The sequence below is a fragment of the Apteryx mantelli genome, chromosome 17 (genome assembly GCF_036417845.1).
Source record: "Apteryx mantelli isolate bAptMan1 chromosome 17, bAptMan1.hap1, whole genome shotgun sequence".
Classification (NCBI taxonomy): Eukaryota; Metazoa; Chordata; class Aves; order Apterygiformes; family Apterygidae; genus Apteryx; species Apteryx mantelli.
In genome coordinates, this window is record NC_089994.1 from 4,722,138 (window position 1) to 4,741,978 (window position 19,841).

The window sequence follows — 19,841 nt, forward strand, 5'->3', positions numbered from 1 at the left end:
AGCATGGGCTACGATTTCCTTGGAAGATTAAGCTGCCCGGCACGGAGGCTTAGCAGCGGCACGGCCAGGCCGTCACGGCACATCCACGGCCCCACGCCAGGACGACGGGAACGGGTGAAGCCTGATCCCTCGTACAGCCTGTCCAACAGCAGATTTAATCCACAGTCATCTAAATTTCAGTGATGTCAGATCACGGATGTTAGAATCAAATTTTTCATCAGACAACAAATTTCACTGTTAAGCTCCCCCGGGCAGGACCCCACTGTCACCCTCTTTTTTTGCAGAACATTTTTCCCAGTTAAAGGCTACTTTTGTGAAGGGAAAAAGGATGCTGCTTTGCTCTCCGTGAAGTCTTTTGCACACCTCTGCAATGAGTATTTCACTGATTTTTTTTACAGAGACTATTAAAGTTCTGCAAAATACCAAAAGAAAAAAAACAAAGATCCAAGTCATACAAGCCTGTTCTGACCACACCAGCAAACTGAGACAGCTGGTATTCAGAGTTCTGAGAGTTCTGCTCTCCAAATGTGGGAAAAAAAGCCATTATTATTATTGTATCTTAAATGCCACAAAGGAGAAAACGGGTCAGGCAGTAATATGCTCTGTTCAAGGCGGGTACATGCCTTTTTCCCAGATGTTCATTAGCAAAATCTGTCCAAAACATCTAAAACTTCCATTAGGCAAATACAGCGCGTGCAACACCCGATGCACAACGCGGTGCAAAACATCCCAGAAAACATCAAAAGAATAAATGACTCGTACAGTCATAAGTTAGGGCCTGTTTAATGAAGGAGCACAACATAAGGAGCGAAAAGGAGAATTCAAAAGGAATGCAAAGAGCAAGAGCGCTGCACTCCAGAAACAGTGCAAGGTATTTATTGGTGTGCAAGCCTTTGCCCTAGTCAATCATGTTCATGTGATAGCCAAAGAGGGGGGAAAAAAAAAGAAAGAGAGGAAAGGCCACCATTACAATTAAAGTTATTGGTATGGCGACATAAAAAAAAATTAGGTGTAAGATTTACCAGTGCAGATGAGATCACTGCTATCTTCCTGCCTCCAGCAGTGGCCAATACTTCATTCCCAACAAAAAAAAATCTTTGCTAAGGTGAAGTTAAGGTTGTAGGTGTACAGTATTTTTTTTTTTTTGAATATTGGAATTTTAAAAGTGTTAAAAAGTCATTACACTGAAATCATAAGTAACACACTCATAAAATGCCAAAACCTGCGCCACTGTTCTGATTACTCCAATTGAACACCATAACTCCTCAAACTGATACAGACTTTACAGCTTGCTTATATTTCAACTTGGCTCAAGAAAACAACTTAAGTGCAAGATGACGATTAAGATATTTGGATAAAACATTTAACTACAAGTCCGTTGTGCCTTACCAGTGCCCTGCAAACCTGATGACAGTCCAGTCTTACAAAGCATCCACGGAGTATTTCATACGCTCTTTCTATAGCAAAGGTGAATGACTGGAAGCTGTTCTGTATGAACGGTCCCAGTCTCATATATGCCCTTCTTTACAGCTGGGAGCACAGAAGACATCCTGCAAAAGCAGCTGTTTTTACATCTGTTTTCACAGAATTCTCTCTCTGGTGCAAAATGCAACACTTCTGCCACAAAACAAAGTGTCTCCTTTCATATAAAATGCTCTAATCCTACAATATGGAAAGGCTGTACAAACACAGAGGCAAAAAAAAGGCAAAAATCACATTTCTAAATATTATAGTGGCATGTTACAGCCCCTTCTAAAAAGCTAACCACAATGGAGGACGGCTGCCTACTACTGCTACCAGCCACCCTTCGTCGACGCGGAGGGAGGTCTGGGCTCTGGTGCAGAAGCTCCTGGGTTCAGACCCTAATGTCCCATCACACCAGCTCTTCCTCCTTAAAACAGTGCTGCCGACGGTAGCTGTTAACCTTACCGAAGGTGTAGGGCAATTTATATCTGGGAAAAAAAACACACACACAAATACAGAATTATATATATGCTAGAGCAGAAAATTTGGACGTGCTCATGGTTTTTGTACTCATTCCCATCAGCTCCTAAGCAACCGCACGGGAAGGCCAGAATCTGCTAATTCACATTGTCTATATGATACTGTTGCTGTCTGTAGGTCGCGTTCCAGACCTGTTTTGATTTAAGCTGAAAAATAAATAAATAAATAATGATAATTAAAAATATATATGTTTAAAAAAAATCTATATGTATTTTTCCCGCCAAGTTGGGACCATTAATTTTCTTCCGTATAATTTTCAGGTAACACCATACTCCTACAAAGCACAAATAATTAACGACATACGCAGGTGGAAAACAGCACCGGTCTGAAGTCTCAAAGCTTGTTACCTCCAATTCTGAGTTTCCCCCAAAATCATTTCTAGCTTTAGGGACCAGCAGCACATATCAAATCTAACTTTAGTAGATGCTTGGTGTTCATGAACTAAAATTGCACTTTTTTTTCCCACTGCTCAGCCTGCAGAGGGTATAATCACTACTTATTTACCAAGCGACAAGAGACTAGACCTCAAGCACAGCAGTCCTGCCTCTACGCTTGCCATTACCACATCAGTGTCAAGCAAACGGTGCGTAGGCTTTTATCCCCACAGCTCTTACTATACAGATTTCTAACCATCATTATCCCTGTACAGTCCCTTCAGAAAAAACACAGATGAGAAAGTCTGTATTTCGTTCCCAACCTGACGACCCAAGAGACAGACTTCCCTGACCTTGATGCGAAGACACACGCTGTTTAGTGAAACGAGGAGGGTTCTGCATCCACAGCCACCTGCACAGGTAAGACAGCAGTTTAATTTAAGTATACCACGCTAGCGCAATTATGTCTAGCATGAATAAATGTAGTGCTGCAGGGCAGACAGAGTTTTCTTCAAAGACTCTTTCCTTTATTCAAGGCAGCCTCTGTTTCCTGCTCTGGCTATTTTGCAGCATGTTCTGGCACTTAGAGGGCTCCAAACATACCACCCCGTTTCTGACCACTGCAAACAGGGTACGGAGTGGACAACAACCACCAGCAGCTTCAAGAGCACAGAGGACAAGACAGCAATTCTCTAGTCCTAGAAAGGAGCACTGCCAAAACCGCCTTGGGGGAGCCTGCCAACAAGCAAGCACACCTCTGATCATCACCTTCCTCGCTCCGCGTTGCTACTTTGCAACTTGTGAAGTACCACCAACTCCTCCCAAACCCAAACTCCTCCCAAACCAAAGCACTACCGCGGACGGGGCAGCACCGCATCCCCTTCCACGCACGCGCGAGTCGGATGCACAGCATTTAGAGAAAAGCATGTTCTCTCGTTGCACCACGGTGTTTTCGAGTCAGACTATGAGGCTCCGGAGGACAGGGGGAAGGCTGATGGCTAAAGGAGACTGCTGTTTCCCAAAAGCTGTGGCTCGCGGCCAAAGGCAGGCAAGCACGGAGCAGATGGAGTCCTGGCACGGCCTCTCCTGTCCCTGCATTAGCAGCATCTGCTCATTACCCAGAACCCTCGCCTGCTTTCTCTAATGCTCCAGGAAAAGCATTTTGATTTGATTCATTTCAGTTCGGTAACGTGCAACACAATTAGTGGTAAAATCAAACTGGACGCCTGCCAGCGCTGACAATGGGAAACAAGGCAGAAGAAATATGAGGCCAGTGGGTTGGAATTCAAAAATCACAACTGTGGAGCGAGTTGCCAAGTCCCGTTGCCCCAGGTGTACACGCAGTGCCCCCGCTGAGTACTGGCATGGGTGGAAGGAACTTCATTTTCTCCCCGCACCTTTTTTCTCTCGTTTACCTCTCCTTGCAGCTCGCTTCTCAGAGGCTTGACACCGTCAGAAACGTGCACCAGAAGTCACAAATCGGTTGTTTCTTCAGTGCCACGGCGGAGTCGCAATTCGCTTTAGATGAAGGCATCCCAACGGGACCCAGCCTCCCCCTTGCTTTATCTCGCACGCCTCGGGTAGCAGTGTGCTACTTCCGAAGCAGCAAAACAGCGCTGTACGGCAGGCGCGGAGCGAGCGGAGCCCGCCGGTTAGTCCCTCCCTGTGGTCGGATGCCAAGGACATCGCGGCGGGAGCTCTGCTGAGCCGGGAGAAACCGATGCTATCCGAACGAGCCCACCAGCCAGGGCTGCGGCAGCGAAGTCTAGACTCTTTGCCTGGCAGCGCCACCTCCAAATCTAGCAGATGGTTTCACCGCGTTAGTCAAACTTGCAAACAAAGAGGGAAGGGAGCTGCAAAAGTGCAGCAAAGACCAATCCAACACCTTCTCTTCAAAGTCTTCCCCCCGCCGCTAAGCTTAAGGTACTTCACCGCACTGTAAATACGCGCTTTGAGATCCCGGTTGGTGAGCTTTTATAAAATCAGCTTCTGTAATTCCCTATTGACATAGAAAATTATCTATTTTGACGAAGGTTCTAAAGCCAGAGCGACTGCCCTCGTATCACACGGCCCGTTAAAATTTCGACCCAAAAGAATAAGGACGCCCAGCTTTATGCAAACTAGTTTATCCACAACACACACAAAACTGAAGACACAAAATATTAAGAAAACAACAACAACAAAATAACCCAAAGCAAACAGATTATTAGATTAGTCAAAGACCAGAAGACAAACAAGAGAACCTCTGCTATTTTCGTTGTTTGGCACACGGGACAAAAATCCAGCACTCAAAACTACCACCGTGTGTTAGACTATCCTATGACTCAAGTAAATAATATTAGGGAGCATTCAGTAATACGAGAACCACTGTTGTCACAAAACGTTGCCTATTAATGATTTTTTTAGCAGCAGAAAACCATGATAGTGCAATCCACACTAGAAAAACAACTAAGAACGTTGATCATCTTAAACATTTGTTTTTAGATATAAAATATTAAATTTACTTTAAAAATAAAATATATGGATTAGAGATTTTGTTTGGATTATCTTTTGTTTTCGCTTCCACATGCAAATGCCAGTATCAAAGAACGTATGTGTACAAAATTCCGTAACTTTAAAAAACTCTTGTTTCATACTAAAGGACAGGTTTTTAAGTGTCAAATCACACAAATTAAAGACAGATGACAGGAGTTAAGTTCTGCCTGGGCAGCTCACTAGACCCCGACTGTCTAACACTGTCCAAACCTGACTTTTTCAATTGCCATTCCCGCGTTCTGCAGTTGTATAGTTGGTGTTTGGCTCTTGCCCTCCATTCTGTAAACACATCTAAGTACGTTTGAAACAATGCGTATAACCAGGATTCTATTAGTTTCATTAAATATTAGGTCACAGATTCTATTTCTCTATATCAAAGTACATGATACTTTAAAAAACAGACGTGCCAAACCTTTCCTTGTCACCCTCATATAACTCAACACTGTAAATTAATACTTCCGTTAAGAAAATGTGCATCTGCACGCTCCACAAGGAACAAGACAGGATACAATTTAATCAGACAAGCAGGTTTACCAATATTCCCATAACAAAGCCTCATAGCACCCTAAGGGGGAATGGGCAGAGGGGAAGGCTGGTGGAAGAATATTTAATATTTTTATAGCAAAACAAGTTATTTGCTTAAGATAGCTTGGCTGGACTACAGCCTGGCACTCAAGCTTTGTGCAGCAGTTCCAGGAGGAATTAAACATCAGTTTTAATGGGTGCTATGTTCCAATGCCTCCTAATGCATTTAGGGTTATTGGCCAACTTTCTCACATAAAAGCAAGTGTGTGTGTGTGTGTGTGTGTGTGTACACACAGGATTACAGACACACAAAAAGCTGAGCACAGCTGCTTCATTTTTGTAAAGCTTTTTTCTTTTTTTCCCTCTTTTTTTTTTTTTTAAACAGGGAGGAGAGTTGTGGTTACTTACCATCCTCGTAAGCCGCCGCAGCCAGAGAGCTGTTTATCCTCACAAAGGAGACATGTGGCGGAGGTCCAGCATCGTCAGGACCGTGCACCGGTTCCAGGATGGGGGCTGTGTAGTCCCAGGTGCGCGTGTCCCACAACCTCACCTCCCCTGATGTATATCTGGAAAAGGAGGCTATTATTCATTCCAAAAAACATCTGAAAAGAGGTCGCTGCTGGAGACGGGAGGAGGAAATCAGAAGAGTCTTAAAACCCAACTCTATGATATAGATCCTAGGCGGATTCTCATCGTGTTTACATAGCCTGTATATAATTCCATTGCCATTAATCATTTTATTCCCATTTACTGAATGCAGCATCAAGTCAAATAAGAGGGGCAGGTAAAATGGAGCTACAAGAATAACATGATCTAGCTACCACAGGCTACCAACTATCAATATTAACTTTATAGATAGATAGAGTGCAAGGAGATCTGGGCACAAGGGGAGAAGTTAATCAGTATAATTACAGCATGGCAAAACTTCAATCTGCTCCCTTTTGGTCTTTAAACATTTGCGATCGTGGTTGTGCCAGAGAACGGCTGCTTAATCAGAGTATTTATGTACATACATACAAGCATTCACGTGCAGACAACCATCCAACCGACTGCTCTTTATAAGAATAAACTTCTCAATGCCTCATCAATGGATCAGATTTGTCTACATCTCTGAAGACTAATTTATTCATACAATTAAGCATTATCTTTAGAATTAAAGCAGTGCTTCCTGCTTCACAGAAGGTTCACTTACTTAAACATCATGTAAACTATAGCTTACTCTGCTAACAACAAAAACAAAAAATAGAAATAAGCTTCTCTGATAATACTGAATATACCTAAAAGAATGAAGGCTGTAACACTGCAAGCAACACACAACTCCTTCTACGCTGTCTATGCTGAGGCACACAACAAAAAATATACATGTTTCAGAGGAATGACTCTTCCTAGCCTCAAAGGTCTACAGGGCAGAAATCTGGCTCTCCTACGTTTTTGAGGAAAACACAATTCTGCAGAATTACGTTAAGAAAATAGTTATTTGCAAAGGAGATGAAGGAAGGTGCCCAATAAAGGCTCTGGAGATGTCAGACTTCAACTCAGGTTACCTGGTTCTTAGGAAAGTACCATACAACGGGGTTACAGGTGTTCTGGAGCAGATTATTTTCCACATCTCAGGGTGAAAATGCTCTACTTTACACAACTAATTAAAGTGCCTGAGGAGGTGGTGAAATCTGTCAAGCGGAAAGAGATGCACACCGATTCCCTGCACTGAATCAGAAAGAGAGGAGAACCGAGTCCTTGCCACCCAACCTTCCTGTTCAGTGCCTTCTGCTGTAAAGTAAAAGAAACAGAGAAACAGGTCCGACAGCACTTCTCCGTTTTCCTCCTTTCACAAATAAGGCTCAAATCCCCCTATGAACCTTGCCTTCATTTCCAGTTCGCAGCAATGCTACTTAAAAAAGAATAGATCAAGAATCTTCCCCAAACCACAGCAAAACCTTTCATTTTGAAGAGAACAAGCTGTCCAGATTAGTCCATAGCAAATATCTTCAGTTTACAAAACTGAAAAATTCTCATTTCAGATCAATTTTAAACTCCTGAGATAAAAGCAATCAAAATTTCATTCAAGCCAGGTAATCACAAAGATCTGTTGTAGTCTCATTCAACAAAAGAGACACTTCAGATTCTGGAAACATTTAAATCTGAACCACTTTTCATTTCCCTTTTGATGGCAGGGTCAGTAAGACTTGCATTTTCAGGCTTCTCCTCCCTAAATGCAAAGGCTAGGAGATGATTCTCAAGGAGGAAGTCAAAATTTTCATGACGATATACAACCCTGAAAAGTGAACTTCAAGGGAGACCCCAAAGGCTGTTAGAGGTGACAGAGCTAAGTGACAGAATACTCATTTTCCTCCCCAAACAAGCAAGGAAGAACAGTGTCTCTTCCTAGCGCATGGACATGCTCATTGGCACACAGTCCAACCTAGGGACATAAAAAGAAAGGGTTTAGAAGAGAGAAAGTGAAGGGAATAAAGAAGAGACACAAGATTTGCTAATTCTATAAGCACTGCTGCCAGCTTCTCTCCATAGCATGTAACACAACTGCTGCAGGACTCAAGACATGCTAACATGCATAAAAACTAATGTTGACTGCTGTCTCTGAATTAAAGATCCAGCACTGCAGTACCACAATGTGCTTAAATTCCTTTATTTTATTCCTTTAATTTAACTGACTAAAAATTCAGTTTGAACCATTCTCTCTTTCTTGAGGAAGAACCCAAACCATCCATACTGTTAAACTCAAACTGAACCAGAGCCACAACACATTTCTGGCTACCAGTTTGAAATAAATTTAACCAAAATTCTCATGCGTTTGTGCTGGGACCCGTGAAATGCAGGAGCTGCCTATGCTTGGGAGGCTCTGCATTGCAGCACCACCCTGCAGCCTCCTCCTGCTCATCCTCTTCCTCACCCATGGCTGAGAGGTACATGCTGCTAAAGCTCTCCTCCAAATACGATGAAGCTGTGCTGTTCTGCTACCCCCAGCAAGGACCCCACGAAACAAAGCCAACGGACTCAGAGATTCTACAAGACCACGCGGGAAACATGAGTGAGTGGAGGTCTGGGTTTAAGCCGGGAATCCGAACGGGGAAAGGGGAGATATAAACCTTCTCAGCTGACAATCTACTCTGTTGGCCATCGCCTCCCATTTCCAGCGTACACTGGGCCCGTACCAGAACTGAATTGGAAGAATTTCAAACACAGATGAAGCCAATTCGGAACTAAAAATTTAATGCTTTTAATGCTGTTGTAAAAAGCAACACACTTTCAATTTGTGACCACAACAAAAGGCTTTTAAACTATTAAAGTATGGCCTTGCAGTAAAAAAATAAAAAGGCTGCTTTATTTCAGATAATTGGCAAACATGCCATATCAATATATGGCTCAAGAGAAAAGTACGCTGCACTGTACAGATCCTATTCCTGGATAATTTCAGTATTTCTACTCATTCTCTGCCACTGCAACTGTTACATTTCCCCCATGAAAACTTAAGTTTGGTTTACCAGCTACTGAATGAAGGAGCCCTAGATTTAAGTCTTCCATCAGAGAGCAGGCACAGCCCTCTAAACTATTTCAGTTACTGATTTTTCTATTGAGATGACTACCTAAAGTTCACACACCTTTCTGCTGGAGTGAAATAACTTCTTTTTAATAAGACAATAAATAGATTCTGTTGTCTATTATACCAACAGCATTCAGCTGCGGCTATTTTTTTTTCCCCCCCTCTTACTGGAGGTACTGAGATGATGATTTCAGTGGCAGGTACGTACTCCAACACCTTCTAATATAAAGCCAGAAATGCTTGGCTATCAGGTTTAGAGAGAAAAAAAAGAGTCCCTACCTGATTTACTTTATTAGGAAGGATGTATAAAATCTTGCCTTCCTGAGCACAAGGGGGAACAGAAAACTTACAATCCCAAGTTTCTCCCTCCCCAGATATCCTCTCCCTGATGCCTTCCAAAATACTTTATCCACAAAGTGTCCAGCTTTCAGCCCCGGGTCTGCACCCTCCTCTCACCATGCACCAGATACAGCCCTCCTTCTCTTGTAGCATCCACCAGAGACCCTTCACCCAAGGAACTCGGCTTCTCTGGTGGACTCGCATTTCACTTTGCTCTGGACAGTCAAGCAGAAGTCGTTTATACTTACCATAATGAAAGATAGAATTAACTTCCATTATTTTCAATAATGTGTAGATACAGCCTGGTTTACCCACAAGAAACTTATTTTTCTTGAAAGAGAGGCATCTAGATGCCTATTTCACAGATACTGAAAAGTTGGTTTCTATGTTATGTATTAAATATGTATTTACGCACACATGCTTCCATAAACACCAGCATCTGCCCAGAGTGCATTGCAGAAATTTAGCTCCAAGTCACATGTTTGCTTCAAACAAGAATTCTCAAGATTTTCCTGCAGCTTGAACCCATCCTGTGAGTATCTTGGTGATAACAAGAGCCTTCAACTATTAAAATCCTGCCGACCACAAAAGCACTTCCCCTTTCTTAAACCTATTACAAAAACTGGAAGGAAAAAGAGGGGGGAAAAAAAAGTTCTTCTGAACACCTCAGTGTATATAAGTGGGAAGTAGTGACAAAAGAGACACGGGCTATATTTTTCTAACTATACTACTACTTCCTGACAAGTCAGTTCTGTAATTCTGGACGCATAGGTAAACATCCGTAAAAACTGCTCTGCAAATTCCACTTGAGCTTTACAGACAGCCATAAAAACCCTGCTGTAACGGAGCAACGATAGTTTGAATGCATATGCTATAGAGGAGCTGAAAAAAAAATTAAGTTCATACGGCAGCTACAAACATACCAGGAATAAAAATACCCGCTCACTAATCGAAAGCATTTCGACTTCTTTTTACTGGCAGTAATGTCATAATGAGACGAACCGTTTCCTTGTGCCCTTTCACGTGAATGAAAGCAGAAGACTGAAGGAGAAGGAGCTGGGGGTTAAAAGCTGCTGAGGTCCCACGGTGGCTGGGCAGCAGGTGGTGAAGAGCGGAGCGCATGTGGGAGGAAGCAGCCACCAGGGCTGGGCACCGCTCTAATGAAGTGGCGCTGAAGAGGAGGACAATTTCATAAGGAGAAAAACATCAGGAAACTGGTCAAAACACAGAATCTCATCTGAAAAAGCTCAACCGTGTTGGAGAGCAATAGCCAGAACAAATTTGGGAAAGAGGAGGAAGGGGAGGCTGATCTCTCTCCAGAGCCCCAGATGTCTTTATCGTTGCCTAATGACAATTACGCTCAACCAATTAAGACACTGCTATCACAGTCGCATTGTTAGTAAGCCTTTGGCCCTGCGCGTTGATGGCTGTCTAATTAGTGTTTGTGCAAAGTACAACTGCAACTAATATATAAACTGACAAATACACAAAAGAAAAACTGTTAACGGGAGCATTTTCTAAACAGTAGAGACTTTACTCATTCAGTCCATGGCAGCAACAAACTGCTCTCCTTCATGCCTTTCGTAGTGCTGGCAGCGCAGAATAGTCCTTCAAACAAGTGGGTTGACTAGACCGTCATTGGGTTTCTGGTGAAACTGGATGTTGGTGCAAGGTCGTTTAGGCTAAGTCAAGGACACCCTTCCAGGGAGAGTCTTACCAAACTAAGTTGGTCTGAACACCAAAGATTTCTGATGAGGCACCTCACAAACCAGTTTCCACTTTCATATTTTCTCTGAAGAATTCATAGCAGGAAAATAAAGAGGAAGGAGAAAAAAAAAACCTTTGTTTCGCAGTCAGGTTTGATTTCCAGAAGGCAAAATCTGTTCAGTTTCCAGATACCTGCGGTGATCAACAAAACAAAACAAAACAAAAATCCAACAACTTTGTTTCAGGCAGTCAGTGACCATCTGTTAATACTCAAAAGATCTTATTATGAAATCCTTACAATGTCATGTATTTTATTGAAGTCAGTAGGAATTTTGCTCAAGTAACAGTCTCCAGCTATAGGTCAGTTTAAACGGATGCCTGTTGAGAAGCAAGTAAAATAATGAGTATTTTGCATTGTCTTGCTGCAACAAGCATCTCAAATCTTTCCTCCTTCTTTCACCAGTGCAACTAACCAGTCCTTCACGTAGTTAGTTAATGTATCTAGGAAGTGACTGCTTCAGTAGGTTTAAGAATGCAAACCCACATCTGCAAATGCCTCTGTTAGCTTGATCAAATTGCTCTCAAAAGCTTCTTCTGCTCTGTAAACCTCAGGTAAGAAAGTGATAATTCATTTCAAAAGCCTCTTCCTCAAAAACACTTTGAGTTAGAAGATACCTGAATTGCAAAACACACTATACCAAAAATATTGAATGGGTTCCTTAATTTTCTTTATATTCAAAATTAAGACCCATAACTCTTCCTGGCCCGAGGGGCAATGACAGACAGCTTAGATTCATTTACCACAATCTTGCACAGCTCGCAGAGTAGGGCTGGATGAAAGTCAAAAATTCCCAAGCCTTCCCCTGTCCTAATTTCCAGTTATTTAGGGACACTGATTTTGCCACTACATACTTAAAAGATAGATAGCTCAGCTAAGGGATTTCTAAATGGAAAGAGTCAATAAAAACAGTCCAGTAGCAGTTGAAGAATGCAAATGATGGAATAACAAGCCCTACTTCGTATGGCAGAATGGAATATAAATAGAACACGATGATAAAAAATAAGATATGAACGGGATATAAAAGGGGAAAACTATCTGCTATTAAGTGGAGTGGCGGAAAGCTACACATCAAACAATACTAGAAAAAACAGATGGAGATTAAGCAAAACCAGCATTTGAAACTATCATAATAGTAGTAGAACTCGAAGGAGGAAAGTGATGTCCGTGATTCCAACCACAAATTATTTTGGGTTGCTTGCTGTATGGAGAATGGTCATGAGAAAAAGACCAACTTGTACCAAGATGATCTGGAAACGGTTTAACACTTAATGTGCAGGAAATGTATTCTGAACACCCCCACAATCAGTTCCCAAACTCTTCTGCTGGCAACTTAACTTTCTAGTTTATGACCCAAGTTTCATCTGTGGCCACCCTTACAGAAATCTAGCTGCAGAGAGCTTACAACCTCATTCTTAGGAGGTTGTCTTGGAAATTACAGGTCTAGAAGGTGGGTTAAGCTCCTGGGGATAGCATGCAGCTCTTCTGTGGCTTATCATTGCTATTTGTAACTAAATTAACATTTCACCATCCTTAGTATATCTATATGCCTCACTTTTCTTAATTTTAAGTGCATGCAAATGTAATTTCAAAGGAATAGAAACAAGCAAAATGTTAAATGGTAAGCAAAACCTTTTAATGAACGCTTACAAAGTAGAAGTTAAAGAAAGTCAAACTGTCTCCAGTAATTTCTTTTTTAAAGCCAACAATCCCCCCTCATTTAGATCGAGGCTCTAGTGGCTTGCATCAGCTCAGGTTTATTAATTAAACCGGCTGCCTCAACCAAGGAAACATATTACTGTGGGTTCTGCCTAAGGCTGCTACCAGGGAGGTGAAAAACGTTTCCTTTCGAGAGAATTCATGAGGAATTATGATGCAATTTGGGAAGTATTGCTGCTATATCAGCCTTACTGTTTCACAAAGGGATGAGGTACACTGCATCGAATAAAACAACAGCTCCAGTTTCAGAAACACGAGGGAAAACACCTTTTGAAGAATATGTAAACTGGCATGTTTAGATATTGGAAGGAATGCAAACTGCAACACGCTGCAAGCAGCAGAGAGGAAAAGCCTCAGTTGATCTTTAAGGCGCTGATGGCAACAACCCAGAGGTTGCAAGGTGTGAAAACTTTAAAAATGAAACACCCAAGAAGTTCACCAGCGACAAGGAGGTGGTAGTCTGGCCTCAGCAGAAAATCAGGCTTTACAAACTCGAAAGCAACTGCTGTGACTTCGGAATAGCAGGCATCACTACCCATACAGTGCATCTCACCGCAGCAACGCGATCCTTTGGCATCTGATAAAAGCCACAGGTAAACCGATAGCTTAACGCTGGGGCAGAACTGGAGAGGGAGCTTTAGAGAGAGTCAGTTTCAAGCTACTACTATTGATTTCACCTTGTTTTTTCGCAAGGTGACAGAGGAGCCAACGTGTTTGTCACTTAACCTCACCTAACTCCAGCATTTTGTCTTCCCACCCTTCTGAACTCATGATGTCACCCCATTTGCAACCCTGCTGAAGATGACCCACGTGAAGAAATGAGGTCTGACACTTTTTGCTTCTTAACAATGACATGAATGAGCGAAGAGAACACAAAAGGCTTGGAGAAGGTTGAAGGGAAAAGGCATGTATTGCTCCAGCCTTTCTTACCGCTTCGTTTTACATTCAGGCTCTCAGGCACCAGGAGCGGAGGGAGAAACCTATCAAAGCTGTAACATTATACAAGTGAAATTTAAGCAATTAATTAAGGAAGGGGTTTAGTCAGGCTGTTTAAAAATTCAGTTTGTTAACTTATATTCATTTTCATGACTAATTAATATTTTGGTTTCCTCAGGTCTGCACGCTGAATTAAGATGCAAGAGCTAATAATAAATGCCTTGAGAATACTCCATAAGCCCCAGAGCAAAAAAAAACAAATTAGATGAGAGTTGACATTAAGTTTTTAGAAGTGCAGAAAAGTGTTTTCAAGCCTTTCGGGCTAGTTTCACACATAGTTATAAAGCTAAAAGGCATTTTTTAAAAAGTCATTTGCAGGTCACCTTTGAGCAAGAGGAAAGCGGTGCGGGAGGTTATCTTAGAGAACAAAGAAATCCGCCATATAGCGGCAGCTACTTTCATGGGTCTGTATGTTCCTCAAAATGACTTAACTGGAAAGGCCCAAATTCTTCCAAGATACGGCAACGTTTAAAGTGTAACACCCAGAAGACTCCTTCAAAACGAAGGCCACTGTATGAAAGTTATTATGGCGCATTCAGTTTCTCAATATGACAAAATCGAAATGTGTCATAAAATGGACCTCGAAAACGGACGATTCCCCTAAATACACCGGATATTTTAAAAAGCACTTCTTCTGCCTTTGCCAAGCATCACCGCCCGAATAAAGAAGAAATACCCTCTGTGTCAGGTGCGTTCCTGGCTGAACGGGGAAGCAGTGTTACCCTGCTGGCACCCAGAGCCACTAACTCAAAAGGATAAAATAGCTAGAAAAGGAGACGGTACTTACTGGGGGAAGGATCTGAAGATAAAATGTAAAGAGAAGAATCAAGGGCTGACTGCAAGCCTGGCCTGTAAGGAGGGCAGGACTCCTTGCAGCCTCTGCCAGATGGGTCTCTGCAGCAGGATGAAGGCATGTCTTTAAGTCTCCATTTATACAAGCCCTTAACTAACAGTCTACCACTTCTTCTTCAGTCAAAGAAAACTGAAGAAAGAACAAGTGTCAAGTACCTGAAATGCTTCTTAGCCTTCGGAATAGTTGCCTTACTATGGATCTCTTCTGTTATTTTAATCTGGAAAGCTTTCAGAGCTATAAACAGCCGCAGTAAATCCAGGCGCAAAGCAATGACAGCACAGATCAAACAACTAGCAGATTCATGCTCTGAGATCTGTATCTCGAGGAGGACCCGACCTCTGACTGCAGATGTCCATCAGTGTGTCCATCAACACTACCAAGGGGAAAAGAAAAATATCAGTACTGATTTTACTGTCCGAATGTACTCGTGCTTAAAGAGCCAAGATGGATTTAAGATTTTATTAACAAAAGGTGAAAAAAATCCAGGTATTCTATATTGAAACCAAATACATTTAAGCACAGTGAACCTAATCAATGCTAATTTGTAAGACCCAAGTAAGCAGAAACATAATTTCTTAATAAACTCTGACTTAAAAAATAAACTACACTTGAGCTGAATATCGAAAGAGGGGGGACATCATTTCTTTAAAGGCGATCCTTCGAGACATGTAACTGTAGAAAGGCTGGTGAATACAACATTGATTGGGAGTGAGGTAACCACAAACACCACCATCTCAAATGAAAAGGGATTCAAGGTCTGACCCAGAAAACAAGCATCGTAACCACTGGGATAAAATTTTAATGATAAACACAAGACGCTCCGTATGCAGGCCAGATTGAATTATCTGATGTCAGACAGCGAACGCAAGGCTCTTAGAAAGAGGAGCTGCTAGCAGCCACCTTCAACTCACAGCTCAAGTTGCACTTAATCAATCTTTGATATTCTGCCATCTCCTGGTTGAGCTTTGGCAGCAAGATGGAGAAAACATAGGAGAGCGCGAGAAAATAGGGGCATTTCTTTAAAGACGAGCTAATCCTGTATGGCTCATTCTTACCTCCTTACTGAAAATTAATGAAGTTCAGGCTACGCCTTTTCTATGTATTACAATTCATAGTCACAGGATGTTGTAAATCATCCCGTCCATCCACAACCTGTATAAATTCCTTTCGAGAAAGATTAAGAAAACCTCTACAGCAACTAAAAAAAAAAAAAAAAGATATATTATTCCACTTTCCAGCAACGTTTGAGGCACTATGATGAAGCCCGCAGGATCAGATCTACCAGAGCACAGGTTCAAGATCCCAAGTAGGTGGCAGCCCCTGCATTTCCGCTGGAGGAGCCTTTTTCTCCCCCTCTTTTTTTTCCATTTTTCTAACCATTCTCTGCTCTCCCAAGATCCCAAGTGGAGCCTCCCGAAGCCAGGGAGCAGCTGCTATCCCCTGCCACAGTTTCCAGCTATGGAGGCAGAACGCGATGCCTGCCTGGCCCGACAGAGCTGAGCCAGAGCGCTGCAGCTGCTCCCCAAAGTCAGGCAGCAAAAACCTGCTAACGGCCGAGCAGCCCTTTATTTCTCCGGTGCAGAGACATGACTATAGAAGAAAAGGGTAAATGATGCCACAAGTCACTGCTTAGAAAACCCCAGGAAATACAATATACAAAATTAGTTTAAGGATCACCACCGACATCTCAGTCTTTCAAAGTCTCGTCTCACTGAAATCTATGATTATTCACATGTAAAGCTAAGCACGTACTAAGTGTTTGCAAGACTGGAGACATAATCATTAACTGCAACAGATAATTGATATTTATACTGAGAAGAAAATTGACTTCTGTTAACCTCAGCTATTAAATTACTTCTTCAGGACTGAAAGAACGCAGCAACTAGGTATTGATCACTAGATTCATTACACTTTTATGACAAATTTGAAGGCACAATGCCATTAAGTACAATACTATAAGCTGGGGGAGAAAGGGGAGGGTTATGTTTGGATTAGGAAAAGAAAAAAAATCTATCCCTATCTCTCTCTCTCTCTCTATATATATATATATATATATTATTTTTTTAATATACCTATCCTAAATACTTAGCAGCTGCACATAATGAACAGAAAGTATTTCCCTGCACAAACTATGAATGCCCTTGGAAGTTTCCGTCACAATTTTAAGCCTGTCTTGTTTGATTTTTTACTACTATAAATATAATAAAAACATTTATACAAAAATACTGCAATTAACCGTACCACCACCAAACGTTAGAAGATCTGTATAGCATGCCAAAGACCTACCAAAATTAAAATCTTTTATTATTCAACAGGGGATGAATAGGAAAATGCAGTCTTTAAAACTGTGCTGTCTCTGGTTGTGAAAAGCAGATGATCATAAAAGGGAAGTAGCTGGGAAAACAATGTCCTATACTGGAAGCTGAAGACACCTGAGGTAGCACGCGCTTTCAGCTTTTTAAAATAGTTCAAGTAATCGTGTTTTCTGAAAGTTATATGTTCTTAAATGAGTAGAACAGTATTTAAGATGCTGGGGGAGGGGAGGTGCTACTCTCCTGCAGACTTCGATTGCCATTGGAAGACAACGAATCCATTTTCTTTTTGGCAAGACTCGCAGAATGGTTTCTGGTAGCAGCAATTTAAGAGATGCTTTCAGAGAACTCAAGCTACCAAAGCAGAGTGAGGGGCAAGAAGTAAAGAGCAAAAAAGTACTACAGTTTCTGTGTTCTAATATTCTAAAGTCTGACTTCCCCACGCTCTTTTTTCAAATGTATGTTCACAGCTTCATAAAAGGATACTTCAATAGTAAGATTCATTTTTCCAGAGAAAGGAGAATACTGAAAGGTAACTGAAAGATGACCAGGTCTAATAACTGAAGACACTCAAAGCTGAGGTCTGCCCAAGCCCTATATATTTCTCTATATTAGAATATTTTGTTGCAAGAGCCTCAGATTCGTGCAACACTTCAATTGCACCTGAAGAAAGATACAATCCCACAGAAAAAAAATGAAATGAGTGGAACCCATAACATCTGTTTTCTAAAGGATATGTGCCTAACGGATAGAGCTGGTGCTCTTAAAGACTTCAAGTCCTTGAAGACTTTGAGTGAACCTTACAGGAACTTAAGGTCTTTAAGAGCACCCACTTTCTTCAGCATGCCAAATTGAGGGAAGCTGACCAAAAGAAGCAAAAGCTACTGGAGGAACTGGGGGACCAATATGAAAAGACGACAGTCTGAAACTGCATAAACGTGGCTTCCTTAATACACCACGCTAAAAATATGGACTATTTGACTTTGATATCAGGGCTTAATCACCTTGGTTTGTTAATTCCTTAAAAATTAAATGCACTCTGTCTAGCTTCTCTATACTGCATGTTTGCACACACACACAGCGGAGAAAATGAAGAAAAAGAAAAGCCAGAGATTTTGGCAGCAATGAGGAGACAACTGGGGTTTCTGGCACCCAAAAAAGTACAGGAGGTTTCATTAGAGACAGTGGAACAGATACAGTAGCGTAGAACCTCAGCCAAGGCCAGAAACACACTGCCCAAGCTGAAGGACACAGAAGAAGTCAGGCTGCTAAACGCAGAGCTGGTTCCCAGCTGCAGACCACAGCAGTTGGGGAGCTGCCCTGTCCTACGTCAGCCTCTGAGGCCCGAGCAAGTCCAAACATCTGGCAAGAATCAGCGTAACTCTTCAAGCGTCTTCCCACGCGCCCACTGTACAGGTTAACCACGGTGTGGCACTGCCTCTCGAGAGGTCACCGTTCGGCAGCAGCAGCATTTTCACGGCTATAACCCCATCCCCTACAGTTAACAAAAGCTTTGCATTGAAAGCACAGGAGGAGAAGCAACAGTCAACAGGACAGAACAAGATGGCAAAGAATAGAAAGGGAGACCTCCATATGTGTAAGTGAAACAAGTGGAAAAGTACCTAGTAAAATAATAGTAATAATAATAAAGCTTAAAATTCCCCTTTCACTCCTGCTGTCTTCTAGTTTCAATTTCAGCTCTCAGTGGCCAACAGCATTCAAAAGCATTTCATTCTGCATGGGAGTCATCTACACTCAATGCATGCCACCTTTCCAATAACCAGTAAGTGAATTTTACAGTATTTTATAGGCAGTCTTCTCTAATGCCACAATGCATAAGCATACCATTAACGTGAAGTGCTACCATAAAATATGGAACTCTGGTATGTTAGAGGACAATGTCCTCTGATTGCCCCATGATGATATCATTTCTATTTGCTAGCGTGACTTCTTCTGAAGGGCTAATAATTACTGAGCCTGTAAAATTCAAGCAGAATACGATAAGGTCTTGCATCTATCGAGATAGTCAAACCTCTTCCAAGAGCTTGGAAGGTTCTTAAAATAGTATTTTAACTGTGTAAGATAAGCAAATAGTTAACATTAAATCAGGGTTCTGACAAAGTTGAATATTAGGAAAAGAGGAGTTTAAATTTGGAGTTGTTTTTTTTTTTTTTTTCTCCAGACTTATCTTTTAAAGAATAGTGGAGAAAAATAACAGTCCTTCTAAAACTATCTTGCCACAGGACACAAATACATCTTTGTGATCAAAAGATTTTTATGAAAAAAAAATTAATAAAAGACTATTCTCTAATAGGTCTGTAAAATATTAAGTACATTCTGGGTGCCTTCACAACAAAACAATGGATATGTTTCATCAGAAAGTACTATAGTTTTTACAGGGACTATACTTACAAAATACAGTTTTTGAACAGCATAATAAAAATGTGCGTTGCTGAGAAGACTTGTAGATGGCCTTAACTAGGGAAAACGTTACCTCACCCAGAAAAAAAACTGCAGTCAGTAAAATTCACTCTTGTTGCATCAGTCTGGTGCATCTTCTGGATTTGTCAAGAAGCAGCACGTCAGAGTTCAAGTGGAGAAGATTAAATGAGCATTAGGTAACTTCACACTCACCCAGCAATAACAACTCCATCACAGGAATGGACGTCACAAAGAATCTTTCCCAGCTCGTACTGCAGCTGGCTCACAGCACCAATGCGGTTCTGCACAGAAAGATGAGATACAGCGTTGGTATTGCAACACATTTATCTACCAAGTTCACTTGCTTCCGCGTAGAAAACTGTGAGCTTTACTATTGCTACTGATAAGTCATAGTGCAGCTTGGAGAGAAGAGCCA

At 41.7% G+C, this 19,841-nt stretch overlaps 1 protein-coding gene across 1 annotated transcript in view; it reads right to left on the reverse strand.

Annotated features, from left to right (window-relative positions):
• The window catches only part of FBXW8 (F-box and WD repeat domain containing 8), a 52,394-nt gene that overhangs the window by 22,092 nt on the left and 10,461 nt on the right, over window positions 1–19,841 (reverse strand). Inside the window, exons 4-5 of the mRNA XM_067307024.1 lie at window positions 19,619–19,707; window positions 5,847–6,004 (exon numbers count right to left, since the gene is read on the reverse strand). Coding sequence (XP_067163125.1) covers window positions 5,847–6,004; window positions 19,619–19,707 — 247 coding nt within the window. The remainder of the gene's footprint in view (window positions 1–5,846; window positions 6,005–19,618; window positions 19,708–19,841) is intronic.